Source organism: Hippocampus bargibanti, linkage group LG11, assembly GCF_051943395.1.
Source record: "Hippocampus bargibanti isolate YZ-2025 linkage group LG11, ASM5194339v1, whole genome shotgun sequence".
NCBI lineage: Eukaryota > Metazoa > Chordata > Actinopteri > Syngnathiformes > Syngnathidae > Hippocampus > Hippocampus bargibanti.
This window is the reverse complement of record NC_142744.1, coordinates 19513004-19536027: the sequence shown is the minus strand read 5'-3', so window position 1 is coordinate 19536027 and position 23024 is coordinate 19513004. Positions and strand designations below refer to the sequence as shown.

Sequence of the window (23024 nt, the reverse complement as noted above, 5' to 3'; positions counted from 1 at the left end):
GTTATTTATCGTACCAGTTGGGTCTGACTGTTTTTGCTGCCGTAACAAATAACTGTTTTAGATAACAAATGGGGTCTGAATGTTCATGTAGGGTTCCCTTCTTATCGTAGTTTATTTAAGCAGCTATTGTGTCTAGTTGGACCTGTATGTTTACTTCCCACCACAGCACATTTACAAGCGAATGAGTTTGATAAGTAATTTTCACTTTTCTCCATACATATCACAGTTGGACATCTCTGGCTATGCGACCGATGGAGAGGCCGACAGTGATACATTGACCACAAGCAGACTAGATGACGAAAGCCATCGAGTTGCCAGCAGCGATGGCAACAAAAGGTCTGTCAGCAATTTGGTCCGATATACTCATGCCATGCTACAGACACCTAAGAAGACGTTTGGCGGGCAGTTGAAACCCCCCGAGGATTCAGTCAAAAAGAAAAGGAAGTTTCAAAGGTGAGGGGGAAGATTTCAAAAATATGATATTTTAAGCAATGGGAAAATTGCTGCACATTCACACTGGCATGTGGCCTGTTACCGAATCCCACTGGTTTTGTCAGTTAGGCAGCACATTTCTACTTGAATAATTACATGTCAACAGCACTTTCCAGATCCATTCAAGCATTATTTTTGGATGGCATGACTTCATAAATTGTGGAAAGGAAGAAAGAAAGAAAAGGAAAGCGAGAAAATATAGTAGTTAAAAACATGAGGGCCACATAAAGTTGATGTTTACACATTTTGATGAAAAAAAAAACTCCTGCCAAAAGGTCATCGGCATCATCAAGATCATCATCAGTGGTGGTTTGTCGGCTTACTGAGAATTTTCTTGAACTGCAAAATATGGTACATATGGCTATCACATTTCATCATCTATGTGTGTTTGTATGCATGTTCAACAGTGGTGGTTTTGCAGAGAGGCTACATCGACTTAACTGCAGGCAGAGATCAGCTGTGACCTTCTGGAGGTACCGTTCCACCTCAGACAACTGGACAGAAACAAAAGGTGCCCAGAGCCTCTTTCATGCTTGAGGCTTTTCCACCGAATTTGAGTAAAACTGGAACTGCAGCAACACCGCTGTAGATCTGTGATGAGTGTAAAGTTAGATACCAGAAACTCACTTCTCCTATGTTACAATAGGCCACCTTTGCTTTTACACATAATCCAGCAATTACTTGATCCTGCGGCAGCTGTGTGCAGTTTCACACAGTGATAATGGCCTTCTGCATATCAGATCATTACATGCATGACGTCGGTGGCGTGGGAGAAGCGAGTATCCCCTTTAACACATGGCCTACATTTGTGCTTCCGATACTTCTTCCAAATTTTCGGCTCAACATCAACCTCCCTGTTTCTGTCTGTTTCTTTCACGCATAACAGCAACATGGAACATGCATTACTTTTATAATAAGCACCATTTTTATGACCTCAACATTTGCTTTCATCACAGTGTGAATGAAGTGATTTTCTGGTGTTAAAGTTGACAGCCCCTTCCTAGATTTTTAGTCTTTTTGATATAGCCGCCATCCCTCCACTTTTTTGCTTCTTGACATGACAGGAAAATACAAAATACTACAGGAAATTTGCTACTTCAGTCCCCCTTTCTCGATTAATGGCACCTATACAGAATGGCCGCTATTGGAAAGGAGATATTGGCCAACATATATTAATTTCAACCCAACTGCTCGGACGTAAGTCGTTGGTGTTTAACTTTTTTACGACTGTGATGCGACGGTTCTGAGATTTGCGGTTCAAATTCAAATCTCCCACCTCCAACTCTCTGTTGTAAACTTTGTAATGAACGTTAATGCCAGAGAAAAAGCAAATCATTTACGAAACAAATGGTTGGAGAAGAATGAAGCGTTGAACACGACAGCATAGGAGAAGTGAGTTTCTGGTGTTTAACTTTACACTTTCATCCTGACTTCTCACTCCTCATTTACACGCATCCATTTGATACTAGATTTAAAGCTTGAATGGGTGTAAGTCAATTTCATTTAAAAGAAAAGTTTTGACTCACCATGCGGTGGGTCTTTTACCTGTAAATGCTGCAATTTGCAGACACCGGGCTGATGCCATCGTGATATCTGAGTGAGATGCATGCAGCAAAGTTGATTGCGCTGAACCACGGTCGGTTTCTCTGTAAAATGCAAATGAATGTTTGCTCTCCTGTCACTGTTCTGATTCTGAAGTTGTGCAAAAGCTCTACGTGCAGTTAACTCTGAGGTTCATTCAGGTTTTTGCATTTTCCATTTCTCAGTAGCAAGGGTCAAAGTTACTAATCAAACTGTCCGCCATTAATGAAGTAACACTGAAATAATTTTGCCATTAATGTAACATTGTAAAATCTGGGATGATAATTAATTTTATTTTAAGTGAATTTTTGTGCGGCGAGACAGCAAGCAGGTGGAAAGATGATAAAAGTTCGCACAGCCAGAACCAGGAAGGATATTTTGAGTTCTCTTTATTTGAAGTCGTGGTGGATGTCGGTTTTCGGCAGGCGACAGGTAACACTGCCCTCCAGGCTGTCCTTTCTCCCTCTTCTCCCTCTCTGAAGTCACTTCCTCAGTCTGGTTTTAAAGGTGTTTCACCTGAGCTTCTGGCCAATCAGGTCCCAGCGATTGGCCATTCCCAGGTGGTTGCAATCACCTTCTCAGAGACAATTAGCGGTCGCCCGACACTACTGTTTTGGATGGGGAGAAATGTGCACCTTTCTCCCATCCAAAATCCAGAAAAAAATGACATTATTTAACATTTCTTTTGGCATCATGACATGAATGTTTATAGAGATAACATTGTGGAAGTGGAAGTAGGCTTTGACCTTACACTCGCTATAGGTTACTGGCAGGAAACTGCCAACTTTTGGTTTCCTTTCCCCTGTGTTTCATATTACCGCTCACGGTCAACAAAGAAAAGCGAGCTGATAGTTGATTGTGGAAAGAGAATGGGGCATTTGGTAGCTTTGATTCATGTAACAGATCAGGTACACAGCCTCATCTCATGACACTTAACACAGTTTACCATTCGTGATACTGACTGCACCATACTCAAAGCTGCTTCTAATATTGTGAGTTTGCTGTCTACATATGAGTGGCAATATATAAGGAGCTCCTTTAAATGTGAGACTATGCGGCCTGATACTTGCAAATTAAAACCACAACACTAAATATATTCAATAAACATGTTAAAAACCCTTAAAGGACAACCGACGTCACTTTTTTGTTTTTTAACTGACATCAGAAAAACATTTTATAGCATCTAAAATACCCAAAACCCGCAGTATGATATTTTTAGTCAAAAGCAAAACACCAGTAAAAATGACTTAAAGTCTCCAAAATCTGCAAAAAATTGAGCTGCGAATTGGGTATTTTCAGAAAGTCCCGCCCCCAGTTCGTGACGTCACACCAAGACGTCTTGCATTGCTAGTGAATCAAAACAATGGCTTCAGATTCGGAGAATATGCTTTCTTGTGACACATCCAGTTATGAATATGATTTAAATATTTCTGAAGAGGAAAGCATACATGTTTGCAATCGATTAAATAATTTATTTGTGCCATTTTGAGGCAACATTGGGGGAAAATCTCTCACCCAAAAAAGAGGCACAAAATGGCGACCTCCAGTGGCCACCTCCGCTTCCACAGGCTGATACATTCCTTATATGGAGCTTGGATGCCCTCCTCTGGCGGCTTTTGGGTGAAACACGGTTCTCAGACGAAACATGGTCACACAGCAAAATACATTGACGTGATGGAAGGACTGCTACAATGTGTCTTTTTTCGGTCAGGGGGCGGTCCTTTGGTGACATCACGGACGGACTCGTCACCAACTCAAAAACAAGACTTCCTGAATATTCAGCACGAGTCTTATGGTCCTTTAAAGGACAACCGACGCCTCCGAACAAGTTGTGTCCATAATTTGTAAAATGGCTTATCCACCGCATATAGCTATATTTTACGTTTTAAGACTCACGCTGAATATTCCGGAAGTCTTGTTTTTGAGTTGGTGACGAGTCCTCACGCCACAGGAATGCCGCTGACCGAGGAAGGACACACTGTAGCAGTCCTTTAATCACGGCAATACATTTTGCGGTACTTTGTTTGGTCTGAAAACTTCGTGTTTATCCGTGTTGATTGTGAAATTGGAAGGAAAACACAGAAATAACACGATGGTGAATCCCTGTGTGTTGTGACAAGAATGATGAGCCCATTTTCACACGGAGCTTTGTCGCCGTCTTCTGCCTTTTTTGGGTGCAACATTTCCCCCCCTGATGCCTCAAGATAACACGGAATAAATTCTCTGTGTCTTTGTTTTGTCATATTGTCTCTATGCTGTCATATTATTTGTTATTTAGTTTTTTTTTGTTCTTTTGACTTCAAGACGGCGCCGCGAGAGTGGCTGCCTTTCCAGTAGCTCATGTATTTCGTTTTTCTACTTTCATTCCTTTCATCACTTTGCTGCTGTGAAATGTAAATTTCTCCACTGTGAGACTAATAAAGGCATATCCAATATCCAATCGATTGCAAATGTGTGCTTTTCTCTTCAGTACTATTTGAATCATATTCATAACTGGATGAGTAACAAGAAAGCATGTTCTCCGAATCTGAAGCCATTGTTTTGATTCTCGAGCAAGGCAAGACGTCTTGGCGTGACACCACGAACAAGGGGGGGACCTTCTGAAACTGGTTTAAATTTTTTGCAGTTTCAGCACACTTTCAGTCATTTTTATTGGTGTTTTGCATTTGACTAAAAATATCATACTGCATGTTTTGGATATTTTAGATGCTATAAAACGTTTTTCTAATGTCAGTTAGGAAACAAAAAAGTGATGTCGGTTGTCCTGTAAGCCGAGCATATTTAAATCAATAACCTGACGAAGTTTCTTATAACCTGACGAAGTTTCTTGGATAAGAAGCGAAACGTCCGACACCTTCAAAGAAGTACAGATGACGGCTGAAGAAACCTTTTCATCGATGGACCACTCCTGTACGACTGAGAGCTGCTTTTGTTTCCTCCTGACCCAAATCTTTGGTTACGACTTACTGGAGAGTAGATGATACTGACGTGTTAGCCATAGAGGATTTATATATGGTGCAGAAATGCAGCCTGTGTTTTGACAAATGCACATTGAGAAAATGCAATAATAATAGCTCTCTTGTGGACGTTTTAATACCGTTTCAACGTATCATACTAAAATACCCCCCCTAGGCCACATTCAAGGAATCATTAAAACACACAAAGCCGTATTGTGTTCAAGTTGACAGGCTGCCATTTCACAATCCACCGCAATCAACTTTACACCCCAAAGTGCGTGCACTGAGCCAAGTTGCTTTCTTTTTGATTCGGCCGCTCAGAAGTGTTTTTTTTTTCTTGACTCTTCTGTATTATTTCTGTCAACAAACAAACAAGTCAGTCACAGTGGGCAAAAAAAAATACGATGTTATAGATCTGCTAATCACAATGACAGCCGCTGCGCTCACGACAATGAATGATGGTATCTAAAAGTGTGCAACTAACACTAATGAGACCTTCAGAGAGCTGACCGCCAGCACACAAGGGCGCACACACACTCACCATCTGTGTTGTTGTTGCTCCGCTCTCCAGTGGACAGGCCCGGCTTGCTAGTATTGGAGGTGCTGGAGGTTCAGGAGGAATGTGGCGCGCAACTGGTGCTCTGCCAGCACCACCTGCCGCTTGGTCCCACCAACCCCCATGTGCTGGTGTTGCTCTGCAGGGAAACTGGAGTACAGCTCAGTCCGACGCCTGCCGACATCATCCACATACATCCACCATGGTGAGAGGAGAGTATGAACTGTATTCTTATAAAGCAGGGGACTTAAACCCCTGTCCTATGGCCTTTATCATGCCCCTGCAGAGCTTGCTGATGAGCAATAATTTGCTGATAAGACTATCTGATAATTAGAAACAGGTACGCTGCAGCGGGGATACATGGAGAATTGGGAAAATTAATGACCCTAAAGATCATAGTTTGAGACCTCCTTTATAAATTGCATACCATGGTCTAAGTCCACCACTTAACGTATTAATTGCATATGTGCAGCCTTTTTTATTACTAATAATTACACACGAATAAACAAGAGTTCCATTCCGTTTAGATTAAGGACAAAGGCTGATTATTGTTGTTTGTCAAGTGCACAAAATGTATCAAAACAATTCACTCATGCCAGCATAGAAATAAACAGGTCATTAAAATAAAAGCCTCACCCATAAAATGACTCTGAGACCAGATTTCTACAGCATGCCAGTTTTAATTTAATGCCTAAACAATAGCTATTCTATTTTTTGAGGTGTGGGCGGGTAGAGAGATGAGAGTGGTTGGTATTTCCAAATATATTATAACTACCCTGTACCAATGTTCCCTCTAATTTTTCATGTGTCTGAGCAGACACACAAGCTCCCTGAGCACACTGAGGACCACTGTGAGCAACATCAGACGTTTACGCTGTGGCCACATACCAGTATCATGCCTGTTAAAAATCTTGGATCATAGCAAGTTACATGGCTTATTAAACGAATCAAATTACAGCAGCAATTTTCATTAGTTAACTTTTCATATAACTGATTTGGCACACATAAAATAATCTTGTTGTTCATGAGTTGTGCGTATGGCCGGGCACATTTGCACCGTTCTGCTCCGAATGCCTGTCACTCATGCGAAATGGGCCAATATATATATATATATATATATATATATATATATATATATATATATATATATATATATATATATATATATATATATATATATATATATATATATATATATATATATATATATATATATATATATACACACACACACACACACACACAGTAAAGTCTCGTTATATCGATATCGGATATATCGATAGTCCCGGTTATATCGATACTATTTCTATGCACGCACGGAGAAAATTACATGCGCGCAGGGTTGGATATATCGATAGTCCCGGTTATATCGATATTTTTCGGACTCTCTAGAATATCGATATAACGAGACTTTACTGTATATATATATATATATATATATATATATATATATATATATATATATATATATATATATATATATATATATATATATATATATATATATATATATATAATTGGTCTCATTATCTAGATTATATAAGTTCTAAAGTTAGATATTAAGTAATGCGTTTCTGTTTTATTTTATTTTGTGCGCTGCATAGATGTTCTTGTGCACTGAGTATGTGCAAGCACTGCGCGATTGCGCGCGCAACTTAGAGGGAACATTGCCTCGTACATATCTTTGACAAATGTGGGAAACAACCCTACACGGGCAGATGCCCAAATTCACCGTAAGAACAAAAGTTAACAATAATACATAAAAAATCCAATTATTCAAAGTTACCAAGAATTTAGGTTTCTTGGGCTGACTTCCAAGCCATTATTTCACTGACCACTTTCTGCAAATATTTTGCCCCAGGTCATCCCCAAAACATGAGCCGGTCTCGGGCCTCATAATGTGGCATATTGATATTTATGGATCTGTTTCCTAAATATTATGAGAAACCATTCGCATGATCAATGTCTTCACAAAATTACTGATTGTTCTCCTATTTTAGCGTAATGTTTAAACAAACTCATTTTTAATGTGTACAAAATGTCAAAGTCAGCTTTATTGTCAAATATGCTAATATGCATGACATACAGCATAGATGAAATTACTGTCCTCTCTGACCCAGCATGCAAGGCACTTATAATGACTTTAGCAAACATAAACATATAAACGCCAATTTGCCAGGAGAGTGAGAGAGATATTTTGTCGCTCCCAAAAGAACTGAATACAACTATCCAGAAATTTTAGGTTTTGTTGATATTTGATCATTTTAAGAGCTAAAATAATACCTATATTATATAAAACCAAATGAATCAACCCAAAATTATGCAGGACCATTTGAACACATTTCCAAAGTGCTTATCACAGTGGCATCAACCCATGGCATCAATGTGTTCCTAAGGAGTAGCACTCGGTTTAAAAAAAGGTTGGTGACTCCCGATTAAAGGACAACCAACGTCAGTTTTTTGTTTCCTAACTGACATCAGAAAAACGTTTTATAGCATCTAAAATACCCAAAACACGCAGTATGATATTTTTATTCAGATGCAAAACACCAATAGAAATGACTTAAAGTGTCCAAAATCTGCCAAAAATTGACCAGCGAATTGGCCATTTTCAGTCCCGCCCCCAGTTCGTGACGTCACGCCAAGACGTCTTGCATTGCTGGAGAATCAAAACAATGGCTTCAGATTCGGAGAATATGCTTTCTTGTTACACATCCAGTTATGAATATGATCCAAATAGTTCTAAAGAAGAAAGCATACGTGTTTGCAATCGATTAAAGAAGTACTTGCATATCAATTCGAGCCGTCAGGACTGCAATGTAGCGTCCCAGAAAATGCACAAGATGGCCACCGAGCTGTTGTGAGGAATGAATCAGCCCGTTTCCACAGGCTGATAAATTCCTCACATGTCGCTTGGACACCCTCTTCTGGCGCAACACGAGGTTTTGAGACCAAACAAGCATTGACGTGATGGAAGGACTGCTACAATGTGTCCTTTTTTTCGGTCAGGAGCGTTCCTTCAGTGACGTCACGTGTGGACTCGTCACCAACTCAAAAACAAGACTTCCGGAATATTCTGCACGAGTCTTAAAACATAAAATATAGCTATATGCGGTGGAATCTTTGTAAAATACGTGCAGTAGAAGTCATTTGAAGCCATTTTACAAATTATGGACACAACTTGTCCGGAGACGTCGCTTGTCCTTTAAGGCCAGATGTAATTGTCTATTGCAGTCAGTGGACGTTTACAGATGTCGCAATATGAAAATGTCCAAATCTGCTCCCCCCGCATTCACACTGCCAGGATGCTACTAACTCGTCAACTGAATCTCACAGTTGAAGTCAATGGCATTTTTCCACAATATGTTTTATTTTCCTCCCTCATGCAATGCTCCCAGCGTTCTTTATGCCAAACAGAAAACGGAATAAATCCAAACCATTTACTTATGCCGGCAGAAAATTAATGAATCATTTAAATAAAAGCCTCTTACATCCAGACTATTTACGGGTTGTAACATGCACAGCAATCACACTTAATCCACAGGTTGAAACTCTCAAAGGGCTTGATTTTAAAAACGAGAACAGCTTCTTCTTCTTTTCCTTTCGGCCTTTCCCTTCTAGGGGTCGCCACAGCGAATCAGTGACCTCCATCTTCACAGGATCATCTACATTATTGAAAGTGCACTTTTCCACTACATGATACATAATTGGCTTGTGTTTGTATTTCAACAAGAAGAAACGACTACTTAAATGTGTATCATTTTCAAGTAGCAGTTCCTGTGCAAAACCACTTATTCTCAACATTTGACGATACACCACTCAAAAGAATAAAAACAATCACTCATAATTTAACGACATTAGCCTGGAGCTGATCCTTTGGTCTCTATACTACCCTACACTAAATCTAGGCAAGTGCATCTGATACTGTGCAAGTGCCATCATAATACTTTTGTCATTTTTTATTTTTGTCATTTCTTTTATTCTTAACTTTATTAATTTATTTTATGTCCAATATTGAAGTCAGCAATATCGAGTGAAGATAACCCATTTGGAAAATGGATAGATAACTTGAATGTGTTTGTAAAATGCTGTGATATTGTGCCCTTCCTGTTCACCACAATTTTTTGTATTTACTAAATATGCAGTCTGAAATTAGGTTTATCAGGACCTAAATGAATTTCTTAAAAAGTCTTAGATTCGAGTTCCTTAAAACTGGGACACAACCTGTCTTCTTTTTTTATGTGTGTTATGCATCTTTTTCGATTTTTTTTTCATTAATTTTTCAATCATTGCATTAGCAAGAGCATAACCTTTGGCATAGTGTTGACAGTCATTTGACGTCCGAGTACATGCGTAATGTTTGAAATTGGTGACACTATTAGTCGAAGAAAGTACACTGTGTGAGCTAAAATAAGAGGAAGGACATGAACTAACGTGAGAGAAAAGTGCCTGTTCAGTAAAATCACTTTCCCACATTTCCGTCTTTTCGATATTTTTTTGCGCTGGCCAAATTCATTTCTGGGCAGCAGTTCAAAAAAAGACACTTGGAGGCAATTGCACAACATTATGGTTTACTCCCAACAACATGCTGGACAAAAGGGGAACAAGAATTGTTGAGCAGGGACTGTTGTTCAACTGTTGTTGGAAGTGATGCACAAAATCAAGATATGGCACAATTTGAAATAATTATTAAGATGCATGAAGTAACAATTAGCTTTCCATCCATCCATACCTTATCCGAACCACAGGAGTGTCAGGGGTGTGTTGCAGCCTTTCCCAGCTGATTCCGGTAACCAGGCGGGGTAGACCCTAAACTGGTTCCCAACCAACTGCAGGGCACACACAGGCAAACGAACATTTGCACTCACAGTCGTACTTCCTGACAATTTAGAGCATTCAATCACTGTGGTACAGTATGTGTGTACAGGCATTAATGTTTACCTCTGTGCAGTGACGTGAGGTTCATGGCTGGTGAAGCGTCATCACAATAAGATTTACAAACGTATAAACTCTACAGAGTAACTTATTCACCATTTGATTGGCAACAGTTAACTTGTTTTGTTTAAAATGTCATGTCAGCATTCTTTATATATCCAAATTGTACCATAGAAAAAAATAATTTAAAAAAAAGTTCTTATCATGTTACCTTCACTTATAAATGAAGTCCATGTGCCGCTCCTTCTGAAGAAAGCCATCGATAACATCTTTGTAGAAGCCTTCCTTATCTTTCTTCAGTTTTAAAAGTCTCTCTGTCTCAATGGAGATCACTGCCAGTGAAGAAAGTCCTTGATCGTCCTTGATCAGTCCTGTTCCGACTGTATGTTTGCAGTCTTTTCAGTGCTGAGAATGACCGCTCCACTGATGCTGTAGTAGCTGGAACAGTGAGCACGAGCTGGAGCTACTGTGTCGCCTCAGAAATAGTTTCAATGAGATCCTTCTGGGCCATAAGCTGAGAAGCTGTCCAGGATATTTACATCCATCCGTCACCGTTTGTGCGCTATACATTCCGGTGTTGGTCTTCCTTTAATTATTATCTTCTGCTTCGTTCGAAAGTCCAGTTTAGAAAAATCTTTCAATTTAGATTGCACTTAACTCGCTAACTGTTTACTGTAGCTTGCTGTCACTAATTCTATTATTCTGCAGCCGAGGAGTCGCAAGAAGAATCTCGAATCACCAGCGCTCCCTGTCATGAGGCAGGAGAACTTTGTGCACTTTGCACACAGTTTAGATACAAATAAACTAAAATAAAGACTACAATATATACACCAGCTAAACTGTAGAAATGTAGTTCATATACTAAGTGTTTGAACACTTTTACAGTGATATGCAGAGGGACAGCAATGCGGTCTCACTGCAGAGCAAACCAGCACAGTTAGCATAGTCATTGCACAATCAATGGTGAGGCTCAGCCAGCTGCTCCCGCACCGCTTTCCTCTACTTAGTATTTGAACGGTAAATGTGAAAATAAAGCGATTTTGAAAAAAATTCCAAAAACGGTGAAGTTAAATGGAAAAGAACTTTAAAGTAAATCATTAAATAAATATAACTGTTTAATCGATGAGAAGGTTTCTTCAGCCGTCATCTGTACTTTTTTGAAGGTGTCGGACGTTTCGCCTCCTATCCAGGAGGCTTCGTCAGCGAACTAAAGTCTTACTGGTCGTATCGGCCCTATTTATATATCCCTAATGTCCAGCCATGGCGGCGCCGGACACAGCTATGATAGGTCCCTACTCTCAGGTTGGGGGGAGCAGAGGACCACTCCCTGTGGCCCCACTGATTGTTCCTACATTCCTGACTAACGACTGGCCTGTTTGCCCCACTCCCTCCGGTATCACCTCATCAGCATTACGAACGTTGCCTAACCTGTTTTTCCTAAGCAGGCTATTGTATGAACGATCCTCAACTCGGTAGACATCAACATTAAATTTACTCGTGAGGACATTAAAGAGAACCAACTAGCCTTCGTGGATTGTAAAGTACTTATAAAAGCGGACAGAGCGCTAAAAACAGAAGTCTTTAGGAAGGCTACGCACAGTGACCAATACTTACTTTTTTATTCTAACCACCCTTTACAACCCAAACTAGGAGTTATCAGTACCCTCCAACATAGGGTTAAACTAATACCAACAAGCATTGAAGGTAGAGAAAAGGAGTCAAAACATATCAGGAGAGCACTCACTAACTGTGGGTACACTCAGTGGTCATTCAACAAATGTCAGAAAGAAAGAATAGGGAATGAAACCAAAAATTCTCAAGATACAAAAAGGAGAGGAGTAGTAGTACCTTACATTGCAAGAGTTTCTGAAAAATTACAAAGAGTCCTGTGGCAACACAAAATTCCTACTTATTTCAAACCGATAAACACGTTAAGGCAAAAATTAGTGCATCCAAACGATAGGTTGCCAAATGAAAAACAAAGTAATGTCGTTTATTCAATACATTGTAAGAATGAAAATTGTTAAGAGCATTACATTGGGGAGACTCAACAAATTCTCAGAAAAAGACTTTATCAACATCGCAGGGATAATACTAATGGGCCTCAATCGGCAGTACATTTGCACCTAAAAGCAAGCAACCACTCATTTGACGACAATGAGGTTAAAATCTTAGCGAAAGAACATAGATGGTTTCAAAGGGGAGTAAAAGAAGCGATTCTCATAAAACAACTAAATCCTTTATTAAACCGGTCTGGTGGGGTGAGGTTCAATTTGGATCGTTCATACAATAGCCTGCTTAGGCAAGACAGGTTAGGCAACTTTCGTAATGCTGATGAGGTGATACGGGAGGGAGTGGGGCAAACAGGCCAGTCGTTAGTCAGGAATGTTGGAACAATCAGTGGGGCCACAGGGAGTGGTCCTCTGCTCCCCCCAACCTGAGAGTAGGACCTATCATAGCTGTGTCCGGCGCCGCCATGTCTGGACATTAGGGATATATAAATAGGGCCGATACAACCAGTAAGACTTTAGTTCGCTGACGAAGCCTCTTGGATAGGAGGCGAAACGTCCGACACCTTCAAAAAAGTACAGATGACGGCTGAAGAAACCTTCTCATCGATGGAGCTTACACAGACGTATAACTGTTTAATTTATTTTTTCATTTGATATTTCCATGATGACAGGTGAGGCACGGCCTCACCTGCCTGCCCTGATTGCACGTCACTGCCTCTGTGTTTTCACTATTCAGTGTTGACGCATGTAGTTATTGACTTGCAATTTGTGAGTTAGCGCATACATGGCACTTCATGTGTTAGCATGTGATATGTGTTGCTTGAAATGTACATGTACAAATTAAAATTGTAAAATTGGCATTTAATCAGAATTAGATACCTTTGGTTCAAATTCAGTCTTAGCTAACAACTGTTACTCTTCAGCATAAGGGCCTAATTTATTTTTTATATTTTTTACCCCATTTAAACCTATATCAGCACCAAAGGTCCAGATGCGCCTCACAGTCACATGGAGTCCAGAGATAGGCGGGGGCCGTGGTGTGTTTGAGGATTGTTTTGGAGTGGAAGCGAGGCAGTGGTCGAATCCAGCTGTAGAGTTGGGAGTGCACTCTGGAATATACAGGCAGAAGGCGCTAGGGCCTCCTCAACGTGTTGACGTCACGGACAGCTCCAGGGAATGCTTCACATTCCTCTTCCTGGCAGTCGTTAGGTCATTTCCAGCAAGCTGGGGGAGGGGGGGAAACACTCGATTATTTTGTGGAGCGTTTAGGGAGCAAGTGTGAGAGGGAGCCAAAAGAAAGTGATTTGAAACACATGGCGGCTCCAGCACCTTTCATTTTTTTTCAATCATATTAGAATCGTGGTCTGCTCACGTGTTCCAAAGACAGTTTTTTTCTCATACAATCTCCAAAACATATTTAGATCTAGAATTATGATTTGTACAGAATCTGAATACAAAAGTTGTCAGTGGACTAAAAAAATGACCACGGAGGCTTCTGTATGTCTGTTAAAATTGCTCTTTTCAAGCTTGCTGCATTTATCACCCCATCAATCCTGTCGTGCATAGGATGTCTCCGCCCATAACTACCCTGCCCCTGAGTGGGCTGCGGTGGGAACGGAAATACCTGCGTGGATTATTCACCTACATGCTGTGACGCCAGCAGCCGGCCACTCCTTACCTGTCAGCTACCCACTCACCTGTTCCCAAAGAGGAATCAACTTCCTCTTCCTGTTCTGCTTACAATATTGTACGTTCCGCACCACTAATGCACTGTGGTGCACGTGCATGCTGATGACTGATCTTCGGCCAACGTGATAAATTGTGTCATGCTTAATCATACTACTTATACAATGACTGCAGCGTATTAGGGGGTTTTGGATAGGTAGCGGAAGTCCATGTTTGCTAAATATCTTCTCCTGGCCACTCGTGTATTTTTTTAATCATACCCATTTGGTGTAAAAATAGTTTTGATGAATGCTTGCTTGTTACTTGTTTGTCAGTATCGCGAGTGAACATGATAAATTGAGACCAAAATCATTTTAATTCACAGATAACATCACAAGCGTGGCCAGGTAGTCCAGTGGTTAGTGCTTCAGCCTTGCAGTGCAGAGGGTTCAGCTTCAAATTCTAGCTCCAGCCTTACTGTGTGGACTTCGCATGTTCTCCCACGGCCTGCATGGTTTTACTCCGGGGACTCTGGTTTCCTCCCACATTACAAAAACATGCATGGCAACCTGATTGAACACTTTGAGTCTAAATTGTCCCTAGTAGTGAAGGTGAGCACAGATGGTTATTTGTCTCTGTGTGCCCTGCGGTTGTCTGGCAACCGGTTCTGGGTGTCCCCTGCCTACTGCCCAAAGACAGCTGGGATAGGCCAGTGATCCTTTTGCGGATAAGAAGATTGAAGGATGGATGGATGGATGGATGGGTGGATGGATGGATGGAAATGCTTGGATGCAAAATACATTCGATGAATGTTTGCATGTTTGTCAATTTAGCGAGTGTACATGATGAATTGTGGGCAAAATCAATCAATAGAAATATGCAAAATAGTGAAAATCTATGGCCTTGATGGTCACCTTGAGTGAATCAAAAGATCAGTTTGAGATGTAGCTGCTTTTAACCTGTTAAAGCCCTCATTTGTGAGGTATAATGCATACTAGAAAACATGCCCTTTGTCATAATATTTAAAAACCGGTAGTTAAAAAACATTTGAAAAACACTGGATTTATATTTTTCATGATTTACCGTAATTTTTCCTCACAGCTGTTTCCACCAAAGGGTTAATTGTTTGGACAAAATTACACAGCTTTAACATTTCATGCTTTCTAATTGGACAACAAGACATTCGTTTGTGGTTATGAGTCAAAACATGAGGCTTCATGGTGGGGCATGACAATATGGTGTTTGAAAAGACAAGAAAATAAACGCTTGTCTTTTGGGGGGTCACTTTTGTCAAAACATGCACATATATACAATCCTTCATCAAGTCACTTAAAATGTGCATCTGCATGGCTTGGCTGGTGCAGATCTGTTGTGAAATAGTGCATCCTCCTCCATCTCTCCCATGTTACAGGTGAAGTGAGGAAAACATGTTTGCGGCTTAAAATCACAGTCCTTGATCATACATTTAAAACATGAATGAACAAACTGACCTCAAATTAATGCTTTTTAACCTTCAATTCAACTTGTTAGTCACTTAAAAAAATGTAAAAATAGTCACCAACTTAGCAACACTGAATGTGCTTTTGTTAACTCTGTATCACAGTAATCTGTTTGCAGTCCCATTGTTTCAGTCAAGACATGCGGAGTCGTATTTCGAACTCTTAAAGCCTCCCTCAAAATTACTAAATGAACTTCCTGACTAATTTAAATTCAGCACCCCCAAAAATGGGTGTCCATTAGCCTTAATATAAATAAATAGTACAAATATGTCATCAATGGTCATATTTTTTATTAAAGTAATTGTGAATAATCCTCCTTATAATTCACACACTCAGAGATGTGTTAATTATTTGGGTACAAATCAACAACCATGTGACTTGAATGAGTTTTATAATTCCTGCCAGGACAATCATGCAGTCATTTGTGAGTCAGCGCATCATGTTTGGTGGCCCGCCAAACGGTGTCTTGCTCTCTTTTAGTAGTTGCCCTAATTAACTATGGCCTATACCCAACTCTATAACTGTGAATAATATAATATGCAATGCAAGAAAATATACATGAAATGGATGAAAAGGTTTCTTCAGCCGTCATCTGTACTTTGAATCCAAGAAAATTCGTCAGCAAACTCAAGTCTTACTGGTAGTTTAGGCCCTATATATATATATATATATATATATATATATATATATATATATATATATATATATATATATATATACAGTAAAGTCTCGTTATATCGATATTCAAGGGAGTCCGAAAAAATATCGATATAACCGGGACTATCGATATATCCGATCCTGCGCCGAACTGCATTAAACAAAAGCCGCCAAAAGAGGGCAGCCAAGCGCCATATAAGAAACGGAGCTGGCCATTAGCTCCCTTTTTTTTTGGGTGAGAGATGTTCCCCCAATGTTGCCTCAAAATTGCACATATAATTCTTTAATGATTGTAAACATGTATGCTTTAATCTTCAGAACTACAGTGTATTTGAAACATATTCATAACTGGATGTGTAACAAGAAAGCATATTATCCGAATCTGAAGCCATTGTTTAGATTCACAAGCAATGCAAGACGTCTTGGCGTGAAGTCATTTTTATTTGCATTTGAATAAAAAGTGATATCGGCTGTCCTTTAATACACAGTATGGAATGTTAATAATTTTCAAAATCATCGCGCTTCAGCAGACAAAACAAGAAACATTGTTGCAAAAAAACGATTGCATTCATATATAGTACAGTGGGCATGTACATAACACAACAGGAAAACTGCAACGCTTACATCTTACTGTATTATGTATACAATTTAAAAAAGTCATCAAACACTTCAATCTCGTCTGCTACACACGAGCTAGCGTCTGAAAATGAAAATGGCTCTGCTACACGGGTGCTGGGCACGTAACCAAGTCACCTGACCAAGTCGACCAATGGCGCGACTGATGGCGTGACACGTAACCAAGACACGTGACCAAGTTGACCAATGGCGCGACCGATGGCGTGTCACGTGACAAAGTCACACGGCCAAGTCAACCAATAGCGCGACCGATGGCGGCTCATGTGACCAAGTCGACCAATGGCGCGACCGATGGCGGCTCACGTAACAAAACACGTGACCAAGTTGACCAATGGCACGACGGATATATCGATATAAACAACAAAAATGGCCGGCGGGGGATGAAAAGGAGCACCGTAATAACCGGATTATCGTAATAACCGGGTATCGTACTAAACGGTACTAATTATACATAAAAAGACTAGAAATGTGCAAGGGAAATGAAAATAGTATCGTAATAAGCGGTACTATCGATATAACCGATATCGATATAACGAGACTTTACTGTATATATAGTCTTACTGGTTTTAGGCCGGAGAGCATATATATATATATATATATATATATATATATATATATATATATATATATATATATATATATATATATATATATATATATATATATATATATATATATATATATATCGATGAGAAGGTTTCTTCAGCCGTCATCTGTACACTTTTGAAGGTTTGGGACGTTTCGCCTCCTATCCAAGAGGCTTCGTCAGCGAACTAAAGTCTGACTGGTCGTATCGGCCCTATTTATATATCCCTAATGTCCAGGCATGGCGGCGCCGGACACAGCTATGATTGGATCGTTCATATAATAGCCTGCTTAGGCAAAACAGGTTAGGCAACATTCATTATGCTGATGAGGTGATACTGGTGGGAGTGGGGGAAATAGGCCAGTCGTTAGTCAGGAATGTAGGAACAATCAGTGGGGCCACAGGGAGTGGTCCTCTGCTCCCCCTGGACATTAGGGATATATAAATAGGGCCAGCTGAAGAAACCTTTTCATCGATGGACCACTCCTGTACGACTGAGAGCTTACACAGACGTATACGTGAAATGGTACGTACAATACATGCCTTTAATCTGTTTTACTTGGCGGCATGCATTGTCAGGGTGAATTTGGAATCAATAAAGGTGAGTATAGTTTTGCTTTTTTGATTGTTGCTGTGCTGCTGACCATTTTGTGTTTGGGAGCCTTTTACTGAGCGAGTTGCTTGTTCTGTAGCCACAAAGGGACATAAGTCTTGCTGTGCCGGTCCCAAGCCCGAATAAATACAGAGGGTTGTGTCAGGAAGGGCATCCGACGTAAAAGCTTGGCCAAAACAAACATGCGGATCATACCTCTGAAGATGGAGGTTACTGATTGGCTGTGGCGACCCCTTAAAGGGAAAAGCCGAAGGGAAAAGAAGAAGAAAGGACAATATACTGTATCAAAGATGACATTTGGGGAGGGAAAAAACACAAAATCACAATTCCATTTTTGATTTTAGAATAATATGTTCCAGTGGTGCACATCTGAACAAACCTCTTTGTACGTCTTGCTGTTTCATTCGCACCCACGTCAGAGACATGCTTCAACACGAATGCCAAATCCAGTCACAGAGTGCACTTGGCGCTGACTCAGCAATAATCCACCATTATGTTCTTCATGTCACATGTGGAAAGACTTAGTCGTAAATCAGTACTACTATAAACAATGTGCTGTGTAATTATTAGGGCTGTTTTTCAAGTTCCTTTAATACTCGGGAGAGGTGCTGTTCACTCACTCTCTCAGGTTTACATGCACAGGGCCAAACCTGAAAAGTTTTGCTTGAATCTGTTTTAGAAACCATTTTCAAATGTCCACTTTGGCTCACACACACACACACAAATTAAATACAAAAGTAAAGGCAAAGAAATGTGTGCAGATTCATTCTCGAGTCATCGGCTTACAGTCAGCCTGCCCACTTGCGATCGGCGTGGATGTGTTTTTCTGATGATGTCACATCGACAGGGCGTTTGTGTAGCTGTGCCCGATTGCATTTCCAGTAGTAGTTGGTGACAGCCTCACCTAATCGAGTTTAGAGAACATAGCCAACATATAACATCTACTGTATTGTCCGGTGTATAAGGCAACCCAAAAGCCTTCATTTTCTTCAAAAGATGACCCTGTGCCTTATACGCAGATGCACCTTAAATGTGAAGTAATATTGAGCCACAACAAGTCTCACAATTGTCAGCAGCCACGACTCCATTTGCACCTGTTGAAGAAGTGCGTAACCTTTGTGATGTCACGAGAGGCTGTGTCCTGGAGGGCAAATACATCCCCCTAAGATGGCTCCACCCAGAGAGAGTCTTGGCCCCACCTGGTGGAAGGCAGCAATTAAACCCACACACCTGCAGCTGATCAGGGCTTGATTGGAAAGCAGGGCTCTTAAGGCAGAGAGCCTCTGAGTGTGGGGCTTGGGGAAAGACAAGCTCGATTGCTGTGCTCTGTGGAGAAGTTGATTGCTGCGTGGAACTCATTGCCAGTTGGGACCACACGACTGGACACTGGATTTGAACCTAGCTAAGGTGGCTAGGCTACATGACGAGGACGTCAAGAGGGGTGAGGCCTAGAGACTCTTGTAAAGAACTCCATCTTCAGTTTTACCTCAGAAGAGACTTTATTTGGATTTAAGTAACAGAAGAGACTTTATTTGGATTTAAGTATCAGAAGAGACTTTATTTTGATAAGTATTGGAAGAGACACTATTCAAACCTTTGTTGCTTGTGAATTCCCCCTGGAACCTTTGATTAAAACCTTTTGTTTGTATCCAAACCTGTCGTCCATTGCACTTCTTGTCCCGTCCCGCTGAGAGCTAGCCTCTCATGATATCACACCTTATAATGTGTTGTGCCTTATATTCGTAAAAAATAAAAAAATATATTCATTGAAGATGCGCTACATAGTCCGGTGCACCTTATACATGTACATGTATATGGAAAAAAGTTTGAAAATACAACATTCATTGGGGATGCGCCTTATACTCTCAAAAATACGGTAGTTTGTGCATTTCTATCAACGAATTTGACCCCAATTTTTTGATTTTTCAATTCCACAAGTGACATGGCATTCCATAACAGTGTGAGATCAGCATGACAAGGAATTGTCGGGTAGTTGTGACTACGTATGTCATTCTTCCACATTCTACTTACCATACCAACCAATGGTCAACCAATGGGACAACGTTGGGCAACAATGGTCACTGACCATTGTTGCCCAACGTTGTCCCAAAACATTGTCTGACCATAGGATCTGACCATAGGATACTCAAACCTTGAACATCCATCCATTTTCCAATCAGCTGTATCCTCACAAGGGTTGTTGGGCTCGTCTCGCAAATACATATTCCCAGTGGTGGGCCGTGCATGTCACTCCTAGGCCTTCAGTAGTGCCGCGTCCGAATCAATACACAGCTGCCACTGTAAAAAATGTGGTGTGATTTACTACGTCATGTTAATCCACAATTTTGATGCGACAGGGCCCACAGAACTGATTGTGAAGGGGTACCGGTAGATTTCTGACCCTGGTAACAAATGATGACTGAAATTTGATTGGTTAAATGCTCAAATACGAAAACACACATCTGGAAGCAGCGCAAGAGGGGAAAAGTAATGAAAGGAAGCTGAAAGACAATTTTGAATTATTTAATAAGAATTCATGGGCAAAATATAATTAACATTAGTCTATGATTGAGATATTTTTAGGCTAGCAACGCAGGCTTTGCAGGCCTTGACGGTCCGCCACTGCATATTACTCAACAACGCAGCATTGTTCCAAAAGAAAATAAACAGGCTTGCGCCGGATAAAGCGTATAGGCAAGAAGAATACATCTGTTGCACATTCTAACTTTCCTTGTCGAGCTCATATATCAGTTTGACGTGAAACCTAACGTTCCAACAGTCTTATTTCGACTTGTTGATTTTGATACATCTATATTTTTGTATCTTGATTCATTTGTATGTAAACTGATAAACTTCACTCATGTTTTGCAGGCAACGTCTCTCTGTGGAAAGCTTAGCATATGATATTATTCTTAACACACACTTCAGCCAGAAAATCCATTCTGCGCCGCCGAAAGGCCAGTTTGAGGCCAAACAGCTTGTACCGTACTCTCTATGTCATCCATTTGGAACTTTGGTGATTTGTGGGGTCGCAGAGGAAATGGATAATAATCAGGTATGTGTAACATTGAATGATGTTGGGTCTTCTTCAGTCTTGATATGAGTTTTTCAGCAAAATATTCTGAAAATATCAATGCATTTGTCCAATTTGCAATGCTCTATTCTTTTTTTCAGGTCGCCACTTGTGATGGTTTCAGCAGGAGGAGCTCAGCTGTCCCGGCAAGGCAATGCCATTCTCTCCTGGAAGCTATAGCGGCCCTTAGCCATACTGGTTCTGTAGCCCAGGATGTGGTGGTGGTGGTGGTCCAGAGGGTCTACTCCATCCCCACGCCCTCTGCATCGATCAGTAGCGTCAGACTGCACTCCAAGACCTCCTCCTCTTCTCCTCTTCAGCAAAGCAAACGCAGGTACTGTCTAAATAACCTCCCCGCGGCCCAACCCCCTATCCTATCCAGGGCTTTAGTTTTTTTTTTTCACCAGAAAAATCTGGAACACATTAACTATTTCATGCGTTTTGGGATGCTTTCGGGACCACAATGTGGAGGACTCCTTGGTGGCACAATATGTCTCAGTGGTCAGGCTATTGTTCACATCCCAGAAGGCCGAACAAAGCGTGCACACTGTTGCCATATGCCGTGGCTTGACAAAAGCACACAAATATTGTCTTATTGAATCCAGCCGCATTGCGAGTGACACGTGCCAAAATCTCACACACACACACACACACACACACACACACACACACACACGCACACACACACACGCACACACACACAAAAGAAATGGAGCCAAAGTGATCTTTGGGAATCTCAAGCACCAGCATTCCAGAGTTGAATTGCTGCTCACTCGCTGGTTGGAACAGGTTAACAGTGACCCCTCGTTTATCGCGGGAGATATGTTCCAAAAATAGCCTGCAATAGATGTAATCCGCGAAGTACAATGTAGTCCCAAAAAAAACTTTTTACTTTTTTTATTTTTTTGAAGGAGTCTTTCTCCAAGAGAAGGACAACTTTTTTTGAGAATAGAGAACAGCCAGTGTGTTTGATTTTATTCTGCTTTGTTTGCAGTGTTGTTTCTTTTACTTTGTTTGTTTGCACATTTGCATGCCATTAATAAAAAAAGAGAAAAAACCATTTTTTTTCTCTCTATTCTCAAAAAAAAGAAACAAAAAAGAGAGTGTCAACAACTACCGATAAAAATGTTCTTCTCCTGCAGAAAGCCCCCTTTTAAAAAAATGTTTTTTCCTCCGAAAAAAAATCTGCGATGCACTGAAGCCGTGATCAGTGAAAGTAGCAAAAGTAGTACCGCAAAGTAGCGAGAGATCACTGTATAACTGTTACCTTAATTTTGTAAAAACAACATATACTGTGTGTGAAACAGTGCCACGTTAATTTTAATTTTAATTATAGAGTGATTATAGACCACATTGTATCCGACTGAGTGTATTCCAGGTCTTTGGATACTGCACTATTATTAAACCATGCTCAATCAGCTCAGCCTGAAGTGAATATGATGGAGTAGGATGTATAAGGTGTGCCATGCACTGAGCAACAAGGCTGTAATTGGGTTTCATTCGTGACCGACTGTTGGCACCGAGTTTTGATGTGATTCGAAGTTTGAGTTGCAGATGTGGGGGACAATCAAAAATGCTGTTGTGTAACATTTCATGGTAACACAGTGCGATCCGGCCACCGTAAAGTGTTGGGTGATATGACTGAAAAAGATATCACAGGATAAGTATTTCATATTGTTTGATCTAAGATAAAATAACCTTTATTGGTCTCACAATGGAGAAATTCCCAACTCACAGCAGCGAAGTGACAAAATGAAAAGAA

The 23024-nt window shown here is 40.5% G+C and overlaps 1 protein-coding gene across 2 annotated transcripts in view; it reads left to right on the top strand.

Moving 5' to 3' along the window:
* The window catches only part of spidr (scaffold protein involved in DNA repair), a 55987-nt gene that overhangs the window by 6823 nt on the left and 26140 nt on the right, over positions 1–23024 (top strand). Inside the window, exons 6-10 of one of the 2 annotated variants that reach the window (XM_089007680.1) lie at positions 227–336; positions 900–1003; positions 5602–5791; positions 21061–21244; positions 21364–21596. In XM_089007680.1, the coding sequence (XP_088863806.1) occupies positions 227–336; positions 900–1003; positions 5602–5791; positions 21061–21244; positions 21364–21596 (821 nt within the window). Of the gene's footprint in view, positions 1–226; positions 454–899; positions 1004–5601; positions 5792–21060; positions 21245–21363; positions 21597–23024 lie in introns of both variants that reach the window. The other variant, XM_089007679.1, reaches the window with a different exon arrangement.